Consider the following 12495-nt stretch of genomic DNA (forward strand, 5'->3'; position numbering starts at 1 on the left):
AATCACCTGAGTGTGCTTATGTCAACTAACCTCCTCGCTGCCGATGTGATCAGGTGCCATCCCGGCGCCGCCAACATGGCACATCCCCCAACAGAATTGTTTACCTCATTTCCCTTTCCCTTTCATCACTTATGTATAAAAATGCTTTAGATTTATGCATGTTGATTTTATAACCGCTATTTTGCTGAATTCATTTAAGAGGTCTAGAAGTTTTCTGGAGGAGTTTTTTTTGGATCCTTTAAATAGAGAATCATGTCATCAGCAAATAGTGACAGCTTAAGTTCCTCTTTTCCTATTCGTATCCCTTTAATTTCTTTAGTCTATCTAATTGCTCTCGCTAGGATTTCAAGTATCATGTTGAATAGAAGTGGTGAAAGAGGGCATCCCTGTCTTGTTTCCATTTTTAAAGGGAATGCTTTCAGTTTTTCTCCATTAAGAATGATGTTGGCCATGGGCTTAGCATAAATAACCTTTACAATGTTCAGATATGTTCCTACTATCCCATTTTTTCTAGTGTTTTGAGCACAAAGGGGTGTTGTATTCTGTCAAACACTTTTTCTGTGTCAATTGAAATAACCGTATGATTCTTATCCTTAAGTCTAGTGACATGATGAATTACATTTATTGATTTACGGATGTTGAACCAATCTTGCATTCCTGGGATGAACCCCACTTGATCGTGATGCATATAAAGCTTTTTTAAATTTTTAAAATTTGTTCTTTTTTAGTTATACATGACCGTAGAATTTATTTTGACATATCATACATACATGGAGTATAATTTCCCATTTTTTTAGTTGTACATGATATGGAGTTAACACTGGTTGTCCTATTTATATATGAACCCATGAAAGTTATGCCCAATTCATTCTACTGTCTCTCCATTCCCATCCCCTCCTTCCCCACCATACTTCCCGTCCAATCCGGTTAACCTCTACTCTTTCCTCCCCTGTGCCTATTGTGAGTCAGCATCAGCATATCAGAGAGAACATTCAGCTGCTGTTTTTCTGGGATTGGTTTATTTCATTTAGCATGATACTCTCTAGTTCCAAAAAATGCTGTAATTTCATTCTTCTTTATGGCTGAGTAATATTCCATTGTGTCTATGTACATCTTCTTTACCCATTCATCTGTTGAAGGGCACCTAAGTTGGTTCCATAGCTTTGCTATCGTGAATTGAGCTGCTGTAAACATTGATGTGGCTGTGTCACAGTAGTATGCTGATTTTAAGTCCTTTGGGTATATGCCCAGGAGTGGGATGACTGGGTCAAATGGTGGTTCCAGTCTAAGTTTTCTGAGGAAACTCTATACTGCTTTCCAGACTGATTGTACCAATCTGCAATCCCACCAGAAAAGTATGAGTGTACCTTTTCCCTACATCCTCACCAACATTTACTGTTGCTTGTATTCTTGATAATTGCCACTCTGACTGGAGTGAGATAAAATCTCAGTGTAGTTTTAATTTGCATTTCTCTAATTGCTAGTGATGTTGAACACTTTTCTCATGTATTTGTTGACCATTCATATTTCTTCTTCTGCCAAGTGTTTGTTAAGTTCCTTTGCCCATTTATTGACTGGGTCATTTGACTTGGATTTTTTGGTGTTAAGTTTTTTGTTTTTTTGGTTTTGGTACTGGGGATTGAACTAAGAGGCACTCAACTACTGAGTCACATTCCCAGCCCTATTTTATATTTTATTTAGAGACAGGATCTCACTTAGCACCATGCTTTTTTGCTGAGGCTTGCTTTGAACTCATGATACACCTGCCTCAGCTTCCTGAGATTACAGGCGTGTGCTATCATGCCTGGTTGGTATTAAGTTTTTTGAGTTCTTTGTACATCCTGGAGATTAATGCTTTGAGGTGCAGGTGGAAAAATTTTTCCCCCATTTGTAGGCTGTCTCTTCATGTTCTATATTAAACTTTACAATTTAGACCAATCCTAGTAGTAGAAAATAATCCATGCCTGTGCCCAAATATAAAATATAAATAAATATATTTCATGAAGAAAAGTCTTCTTGACGAAATGAGCAAAGATATGAAAGGTTTTTGAGTATGTAGAAGACTAAATCAGAGAAATTTTAAAATATGACTTGAAAGAAGAAAACAAAAAAATGGCTGCAGATAGGTCCTGAGAATTTAACTCTGACATACAGGAGAGGAAAGCTTGTATGGAATTCTTCATTTGAGTTTTTCTTACATAAAGAATATGGATGAGAATAAGCTTATGTTTTGAGTTATATGGTCTGACTAGTACAAATGTGTGTGGTGGGGGACAGAAAATAAGATGTAATTAATAAGATCACTATTAAACTGTTGAAATACTTTTGTTATACCAAATATTATTAAATGGATTATAAAAGTACCTAGGGTACTTTGCTCCTAGCTCCAACTATTCCCACAATACAAGGAATTAAAGATGAAGCATAGTTCATTAAAGCATAAGACAGTAAATCAAGCGTGGTGGTACGTGCCTGTAATCCCAGCAACTCAGGAAGCTGAGACAGGAGGATCACAAATTAGAAATCTGCCTCAGCAACTTAATAAACCCTGCCCCAAAATAAAAAATAAAAAGAGTTGGGGATGTAGCTCAGTGGTAAAGTGTCCCTAGGTTCAACCTCCAGTACAAAAGAAAAACGTTTAAAAATATTTAATCTTAAAACATTAAAAGAGTAAATGCATAAAATCTGGATCCTCAAAAGAGGATCAAATTTTAGTTGAAACTATAATAAACACGACTAAAATCCCAACTCTTCTAAAAAATACATAGTAGTTGAGGTTAAAAAATAAATTTTAGACTTAACAATGAAGATCAGTTTATGAATATTCTAACAATCACAGTTTTATAACTATATGCCTGATTTGCTTCAGGGATAGACTAAATCTATCAGAGATAGAATTAAGACTTACTTTGTATAACACTGAGTCCAAACAGGTGACAATCCTTTAGCCTGAGCAGGTCACACACCTGGACCAGCAACTGGTGACACAGAATTTTAACCTGTAAAGGAGAAAAAGGCACAACTTGAGATAACAATTAAACCAGGTGCACACAGTGAGCCACAATCAGGCAATTTAATACACTCTAAATATATACCTGGATAGGACTAAGTGACACTAGTCCTTAGTCCAATTAGCAAAACAACTGTTGGTTTGTGGAAATCACTTTAATCTGTGGCTGTATTTTCATAAAGATTATCACAGTATCACTTTTTTTTTTTTTTTTTTTTTTTTTTTTTTTTTTTTTGTGGTGCTGGGGATTGAACCCAGGGCCTGTGCTTGCAAGGCGAGCACTTTACTGACTGAGCTATATCCCCAGCCCCACAGTATCACTTTTTACAACATGAAAATCAAGTACTAATACAATATTGTGCAAGACTCATAAATCTCATGATGAGTGGGCAAGGCTCCCAAATCAAAGTGTATGAAAAATGGGTATGAAAAAATGTGCCCAGAACAGCTTACCCTGATTACTAAAAGTATTCATTTGACAGGCATCTTTTCTTTCTTTTTTAAAAATAATGTATACATTTAAATTGACAAATGAAAACTATACATTTATAGCATGCAAACATGTTGCTTTGATATGTGTATACATTATTGAATAGGCATACTGCAATAATTAATACATGAATTACTTCACTTTTTGTGAGAACACAAAATCTGCTCAGCAATTTTTGAGTATACAATATCATTTACAATAGTCGCCATGTAATAGAATAGAGCTTTTGGATCTATTCCTCCTGTGTAACTGTGTAACTATTTGCATCATTTGACCAGTATCTCTCCAATCCCCACTCACCCCTATGCTCTGATAACCACTATTCCACTCTCTGCTGCTTTGAGTTAGATTTCTCAGTTTCCACATAGAAATAATACTATGCAGTACTTATCTTTCTGTGAGCCTGGCTTATTTTATTTAACATAATAATAATATCCTCCAGGTTTGTAAACAGTATGGATGACAGAATTTCTTTCTTTTTATGGCTGAACAGTATTCCATTTTGTGGCATGTGTGTGTATGTGTGTGTGTGATTGTGACTTTCTTTATCCATTCTACCACTGATGGACACTGAGGTTGGTTCTACATCTTGCCTATTATGAAAAGTGCTGCAATGAATGAACATGAGAGTACAGAGGTCTCTTCAACCTACTGATTTCATTTAATTTGGATATATATCCATAATATATGTGCTGGACCACATGGTAGCTCTATATTTAATTTTTTGAAGAGCCTTGTACTATTTTCCACAATGGAAACAAACTGCAAGCATTCCCTAATGAGTTAACTCTCATTAACTTTACTCTTTTTGATAAGCATCATTCTAACGGGTGAGGTGATATCTCATTGTAGCTTTAATTTACATTCCCTGATGCTCAGTGATGCTACGCGTTTTTTCATACACCTACTGATGATTTGTGTATCTTCTTTTGAGAAATGTGTGTTCAGGGCAAGTTATCTTTTCAAGGAGTTTTCTTCTTATGCTATAAGCAAATTATTTATATACTGAACAATGAATAACTGCCTAGCTTTTATTTATTTCATCCAATCACTGTTATTGTCTAATATCTTTGTCCTTTTCTGAGTCACCATATAATTCCATCTTAAAACCATATTAATTTGGAATTCTATGGAAAAGCTATTCTAAATTTAAAAGACACAGTTTTAATGCTTTCTCAAATGTTAATGAAGTGTTGGTGGGAGAGGGCAATAATTCTGCTGAATCTGCCTCTTTTAATTCAGAATATCCAAAGTTTATTACAGTTGGGATTGACTTTAAAAGATTACTCAGCACAATTTCTTCATTTTATAGAAGTAGAAAGCTCAGCTTAAAGTCATGTAACTAGTAGTGGCAAAAGCAGCAATTCACAAGTCATATGTATATTAAAATAAATTAAAAAAAACACAAATGAGTGCAACATGATAGTTTATAATTATAGCTACATACATTACATGTGGCATATCCCCTCTCAAAGGCATTAAACTTTTAATCATTTCTTCAGTGACAGTGATGCCAGTTAGTTTAAATTATTGTGTTTTGGAGCCAGTGCGCGGCGAGCTCCGGCTCGCCCGCAGGTAGCTTCAGAGACCAGGACAGGGCAGCCAGGGACTTCCCTAAGCAGCCCGGCTCCCTCCGAAGGGAGGTGCCTTTCTAGGCTAGCTTCTCGGAGCAGACTACCCAGTGTGAGCCTTTCTACACAGAGCCAGCCACAAGTCCCCAAGCCAGCGGAGACCTCCGATCCGCAAGCAGCCTCTGGGAACTGGGCAGGCAGCTAGAGACCTCTCCAGGCGGTCCTGCCCCTCTCCGGCCCCAGGCTTTTTCCACTGGGCAATCGAAGATGGCGGACTAGAGGGTGACTGCATCTCCAGTCACTCCAGAACACTGGATTCAAGAAGGGGAGGTATTGAGAGACTCGGACTAAAATAGAGCCATGGGGTGAGTCTCCCCCACCGGGTGAAGCTCGGCCCAGACGGCAGGCCCAGATTCGGGTGGCTTATTAGACTAGGGCAGGGCAGCTTGAGTCTTCTCCAGGCGGCCCTGGGCACTCCAGCAGTGGGCTCCTCCCACAGGGCGAGATTCTCGGAGCAGGCCCCCCTGTGAGAGCCTTTCCACACAGAGCCAGCTTAAGCCCTGGAACCAGTAGCAGGCTAGGGACAGCTTTCTTCGGAAGCGCTGCATTATCAAGTTACTGCAAGACGTCAGGCTACTGAAGGCTGGGAGGTGATACACTGGAAATTGACAGGGACACTATAAGCCAATAGAGGAAATCTGCAATATCACAGAGTCCCACTGACATCTGACCAATATGAGAAAACAAGGGAAGAAAATGTCCCAAACAAACCTAGATACTATATCAATAAAACCCAATGACAGTACAGCAGAAGAAATGTCAGAAAGGGAGTTCAGAATGTACATAATTAAAACAATCAGGGAAGCAAACGAGGAGATGAAAGAGCAAATGCAGGCATTGAGGCAGGAGATTAAACAGCAAATGCAGGCATTAAATGATCGCACCAATCAACAGTTAAAAGAGCAAATATGGGAAGCAAGAGATCATTTCAATAAAGAGTTAGAGATACAGAAAAAAACCAAACAGAAATCCTTGAAATGAAGGAAACAATAAACCAAGTTAAAAACTCCATAGAAAGCATATCCAATAGGATAGAACACCAGGAAGACAGAACCTCAGGCATTGAAGACAAAATATTTAAACCTGAAAACAAAGTTAACCAAACAGAGAAGATGGTAAGAAATCATGAACAGAATCTACAGGAATTATGGGATATCATGAAAAGGCCAAATTTAAGAATTATTGGGATTGAGGAAGGCTCAGAGAAACAAACCAAAGGAATGAACAATATGAAATAATATCAGAAAATTTCCCAAATCTGAAGAATGAAATGGAAAACCAAGTACAAGAGGCTTATAGGACTCCAAATATACAAAATTACAACAGATCCACACCAAGGCACATTATTATGAAAATACCTGACATACAAAATAAAGACAGAATTTTAAAGGCCGCAAGAGAAAAGAATCAAATTATATTCAGGGGGAAACCAATAAGAATATCAGCAGATTTTTCAATCCAGACCCTAAAAGCTAGAAGGGCCTGGAACAACATTTATCAAGCCCTGAAAGAAAACAGATGCCAACCAAAAATCTTATACCCAGCAAAACTTACTTTCAGATTTGACGATGAAATAAGATCCTTCCATGATAAACAAAAGCTAAAGGAATTTACAAAAAGAAAGCCGGCGTTACAGAACATTCTCAGCAAAATATTCCATGAGGAAGAGATGAAAAACAACAATGCAAATCAGCAACGGGAGGAACTAGCCTAAAGGAATAGCCAAATAAAGGAGAAACCAAATCATGTCAAAAAAACAAAAATGAGTCAAATGACTGGGAATACAAATCATATCACAATAATAACCCTGAATGTTAATGGCCTGAACTCATCAATCAAAAGACATAGACTGGCAGATTGAGTTAAAAAGAAAAATCCAACAATATGCTTCCTGCAAGAGACTCATTTCATAGAAAGAGATACCCATAGACTAAAGGTGAAAGGATGGGAAAAAACATACCATGCACACGGACACAGCAAAAAAGCTGGAGTATCCATCCTCATTTCAGATAATGTGGACTTCAAGCCAAAACTAGTCAGAAGGGATAAAGAAGGACATTATATACTGCTTAAAGGAAGCATAAATCAGCAAGACATAACAATTATAAATATCTATGCCCCCAACATTGGCTCATCCATGTACGTCAAACAAATCCTTCTCAATTCCAGAAATCAAATAGACCACAACACAATAATAGTAGGCGATTTTAACACACCTCTCTCACCACTGGATAGATCGTCCAAACAAAAATTGAATAAAGAAACCATAGATCTCAATAACACAATCAACAATTTAGACTTAACCGACATATATAGAATATACCATCCAACAAAGAACGAATACACTTTCTTCTCAGCAGCACATGGATCTTTCTCTAAAATAGACCATATTGTATGCCACAAAGCTACTGTTAGCAAATACAAGAAGACAGAGATACTACCTTGTACTCCATCAGATCATAATGGATTGAAATAAGAAATAAATGAGAGAATAAAAAACAGAAACTTCTCCAATACCTGGAGATTAAATAATACACTATTATTTGATGAATGGATAACAGAAGACATAGGTCAGAAATAAAAAAATTCTTAGAAGTAAACAAGAACAAAGACACATCATATCAAAATCTCTGGGATACTATGAAAACAGTACTTAGAGAAAGATTTATTTCATGGGGCACATTCAACAAAAGAAATGGAAATCAAGAAATAAACGACTTAACACTACAGCTCAAAGCCCTAGAAAAAGAAGAGCAGACCAACACCAAAAGTAGCAGAAGACAGGAAAAAGTTAAAATCAGAGCCGAAATCAACGAAATTGAAACAAAAGGAACAATCGGAAAAATTAACAAAATAAATAGTTGGTTCTTTGAAAAAATAAACAAAATTGATAAACCCTTAGCCACACTAACAAAGAGAAAGAGGGAGAAAACTCAAATTACTAAAATTCGGAATGAACAAGGAAATATCACAACAGACACGAGTGAAATACAAAACATAATTAGAAGCTATTTTGAAAATCTATACTCCAACAAAACAGAAAACTTGAAGACATCAACAAGTTTCTAGAGACATATGAATTACCTAAACTGAACGAGGAGGACATACACAACTTAAATAAATCAATTTCAAGCAATGAAATAGAAGAGGTCACCAAAAGCCTACCAAGAAAGAAAAGTCTGGGACCAGATGGGTTCTCAGCCGAGTTCTACAAAACCTTTAAAGAAGAGCTCATTTCAATACTCCTCAAAGTACTCCATGAAATAGAAGAGGAGGGAACCCTCCCAAACTCATTCTATGAAGCCAATATCACCTTGATACCTAAACCAGAGACACATTGAGGAAAGAAAATTTCAGACCAATATCCTTAATTGGTTCAACATCCGGAAATCAATAAATGTCATTCACCATATTAACAGACTAAAAGTTAAGAATCACATGATTATTTCAATAGATGCAGAAAAAGCATTCGATAAAATACAGCATCCCTTCATGCTCAAAACACTAGAAAAAATTGGGGTAGTGGGAACATTCCTTAACATTGTAAAGGCCATCTACGCTAAGCCCATGGCCAATATCATTCTAAATGGTGAGAAACTGAAAGCATTTCCCCTAAAAACTGGAACAAGGCAGGGATGCCCTCTTTTACCACTTCTATTCAACATCGTCCTTGAGACTCTAGCCAGAGCAATTAGACAAACCAAAGAAATTAAAGGGATACAAATTGGAAAAGAAGAACTCAAACTATCCCTGTTCACTGATGAGATGATTATATATTTAGAGGAACCTGGAAATTCCACCAGAAAACTCTTAGAACTCATAAGTGAATTCAGTAAAGTAGCAGGTTACAAGATCAATGCTCATAAATCCAATGCATTTTTATACTAAGTGATGAATCTTCAGAAAGAGAAATTAGGAAAACTACCCCATTCACAAAAGCATCAAAAAAAAAATAAAATACTTGGGAATCAATCTCACAAAAGAGGTGAAAGACCTCTACGATGAGAATTACAGAACACTAAAGAAAGAAATTAAAGAAAACATTAGAAGATGGAAAGATCTCCCATGTTCTTGGATAGGCAGAATTAATATTGTCAAAATGGCCATACTACCTAAAGTGCTATACAGATTCAATGCAATTCTAATTAAAATCCCAATGACGTACGTTACAGAAATAGAGCAAGCAATTATGAAATTCATCTGAAAGAATAAGAAACCCAGAATAGCTAAAGTAATCCTCAATAGAAAGAGCGAAGCAGGGGGTATCGCAATACCAGATCTTCAACTCTATTACAAAGCAATAGTAACAAAAACGGCATGGTATTGGCACCAAAATAGACAGGTAGATCAATGATACAGAATAGAGGACATGGACACAAACCCAAATAAGTAAAATTTTCTCATACTAGACAAAGGTGCCAAAAATATGCAATGGAGAAAAGATAGCCTCTTCAACAAATGGTGCTGGGAAAACTGGAAAACCATATGCAATAGAATGAAATTAAACCCCTGTCTCTTACCCTACACAAAACTCAACTCAAAATGGATCAAGGACCTGTGAATCAGACCAGACACCCTGCATCTTATAGAAGAAAAAGTAGGTCCAAACCTTCAACTTGTTGGCTTAGGATCAGACTTCCTTAACAGGACTCCCATAGCACAAGAAATAAAAGCAAGAATCAATAACTCAGATATATTCAAACTAAAAAGCTTTCTCTCAGCAAAGGAAACTATCAGTAATGTGAAGAGAGAGCCTACAGAGTGGGAGAATATCTTTGCCACTCATACTTCAGATAGAGCACTAATTTCCAGAATATATAAAGAACTCAAAAAACTCTACACCAAGAATAAATAATCTAATCAACAAATGGGCTAAGGAAATGAACAGACACTGCACAGAAGAAGATGTACAAGCAATCAACAGATATATGAAAAAATGTTCATCATCTCTAGTAATAAGAGAAATGCAATTCAAAACTACCCTATGATTCCATCTCACCCCAATTAGAATGGCGATTATCAAGAATACAAGCAACAACAGGTGTTGGCGAGGATGTGGGAAAAAAGGTACACTCATACATTGCTGGTGGGGTTGCAAATTAGTGCAGCCACTCTGAAAAACAGTATGGAGATTCCTCAGAAAGCTTGGAATGGAACCACCATTTGACCCAGCTATCCCACTTCTTGGCCTCTACCCAAAGGACTTAAAATCAGCATACTACAGAGATACAGCCACATCAATGTTCATAGCTGCTCAATTCACCATAGCCAGATTGTGGAACCAACCTAGATGCCCTTCAGTTGATGCATGGATAAAGAAACTGTGGCATATATATACAATGGAATATTACTCTGCCATGAGGAATGATAAAATTATGGCATTTGCAGGCAAATGGATGAAATTGGAGAATATCATGCCAAGTGAGATAAGCCAATCTCAAAAAACTAAAGGATGAATGATCTCGCTGATAAGTGGATGAGGACATATAATGGGGGGTAGGAGGGGTTAGGGTTAGAGTTAGGGTTAGGTTTAGGGGTAAGGAGGGTGGTAAGAATGGAGGAAGGAAGGACTGTATAGAGGGAAAAGAGGGGTGGGAGTGGTGGGGGGGAAGGGAATAAATAACAGAATGAATCAAACAACGTTACCCTATGTAAATTTATGATTTTTAATAAAAAAATTATTATGTTTTAAATTAGTTAACTCTCAATTAACGACCATTAATACCTTGATAAAAAGATGTCTTAAAAATTGAAACACAAACAATTCTAAATTGATGATAATTCTAATTAAAATTAGAAAGATGGCTTATCACTCTTTTGCACATTCATTATTAAATGGTGTCCAACCTAAAGCACTTTACCCACTGGAAAGACCAACATCATCTAAGACCAGAGTAGTACATGTTCAGTTGCTTAAGCAGCATCAGAACTCAATAAAGCAAGGGCAGTGTCTTATTTAATATTCAGGATACATAGTAAGCACTCAGTTAATGTTTGATGAATGAAAGCCAGAAATCTAATTCCCTGAGGGCTCCTCTACACCTTTGTGTGTTCCTTGTCTACAGACTTCCCCCTAATTTACTGAGCAAACTATTTTATAAATGTGCTATTTAGAAATTTAGGAAAAACATATCAATGTAAACCCACAAGCACCACCAAAGGTCACATCTGCCAAGGTGAAACTACTATCATCCCCTTGTATACAACTACCTTGATTCAATCACATGAGAGCTTCACGTCTGTCCTATGGGGACTACATTATCTCCAATGTTCACTGAAAACACTCAGGATTTTGAGTTCCATATTATCATAATTCTACTTTATAAATGAGCTTAAATAAACAATGATAAAAAAGAGAACACAGCAAATGTCTTAAGTCGAACTAAATACTACAAATTTGAGACTTTATTATTCTAGAGCACCTTTAAGCCCTAGTGTGATGTACTTAATATTTAGTTTGACCTAATTGGACGCAAAGCAGTCTGGACAAAATGCAGCAAACAGTTAAAATTCCAAACCTTGAACTAAATGTACATAAAATAAACTATGTTGTAACTTTGAGTGACAGTTGACCAAATAATACTGTACATTTCTTCCATGTATCCCTTAGAATTATGATTGTTCCACTGGTTTAAATCAGGTATTTGTAGCCTCCTGATAAAGCTCTTTAACATCTATCAAGCAAATATAGCGCTTTTGTTTAAAAACTATAATTAAATAAGGATGTGACTATAAAATCTTAACTGCTATGAAAACAAGCTTGAGTTTTCTGTATTTGCATAGTATGAGTCTTTAAATATGTTTAAGCTGATTGTGAAATTTTCAAGTTTTTTAATTTTCAGGAGCAACTGAAACTTTAAAAAGTGCTACACAGTATGAGGTATTTAGAGTAAAAGTTCTATCTAAAACTATACTCTATATGTAACTATAAAATTAAAATAGCAATTTGATCCTAAATGTATCAATGGTTTGATATTGTATAAGAAAGTTTAAAATATTCTCTAGAAAGAGTTGTTCATTCTAGCCTTAGTTAAGACATACGCTCTTGCAGCTTGGGGAGTGGAGGCAAAAGGATTCAGAGTTCAAAGCAGCCTCAGCAACTTAGTGAGGGCCCTAAGCAACTTAACAAGACCTTGACTCTAAATAAAAAATAAAAAAGCTGGGTTGTGACTCAGTGGTTAAGCGCCCTGGGTTAAGCTCCTGGTACCAAAAGAAAAATAAATAAATAAATAAAAGACAGATGCTCTTAGCCAAAATTTCTATCACAAATTCTTAATGGCTCTTACATTTATCATGATTTTATTTTCAAAATTTCCTGTTTTCATACTTAATATTTGCTTGATGATTAAAATAACTTAAAATAG

The 12495-nt window shown here is 36.3% G+C and overlaps 1 protein-coding gene across 4 annotated transcripts in view; it reads right to left on the reverse strand.

Annotated features, from left to right (window-relative positions):
• Positions 1-12495, reverse strand: part of FRMD6 (FERM domain containing 6) — a 272362-nt gene that overhangs the window by 40567 nt on the left and 219300 nt on the right. For all 4 annotated transcript variants that reach the window (XM_079121175.1, XM_079121174.1, XM_079121176.1 and 1 more), the window contains one exon: positions 2909-2999. In XM_079121175.1, coding sequence (XP_078977301.1) covers positions 2909-2999 — 91 coding nt within the window. The remainder of the gene's footprint in view (positions 1-2908; positions 3000-12495) is intronic.

This window comes from Sciurus vulgaris (genome assembly GCF_902686455.1).
Source record: "Sciurus vulgaris genome assembly, chromosome: 2".
NCBI classification, from domain to species: domain Eukaryota; kingdom Metazoa; phylum Chordata; class Mammalia; order Rodentia; family Sciuridae; genus Sciurus; species Sciurus vulgaris.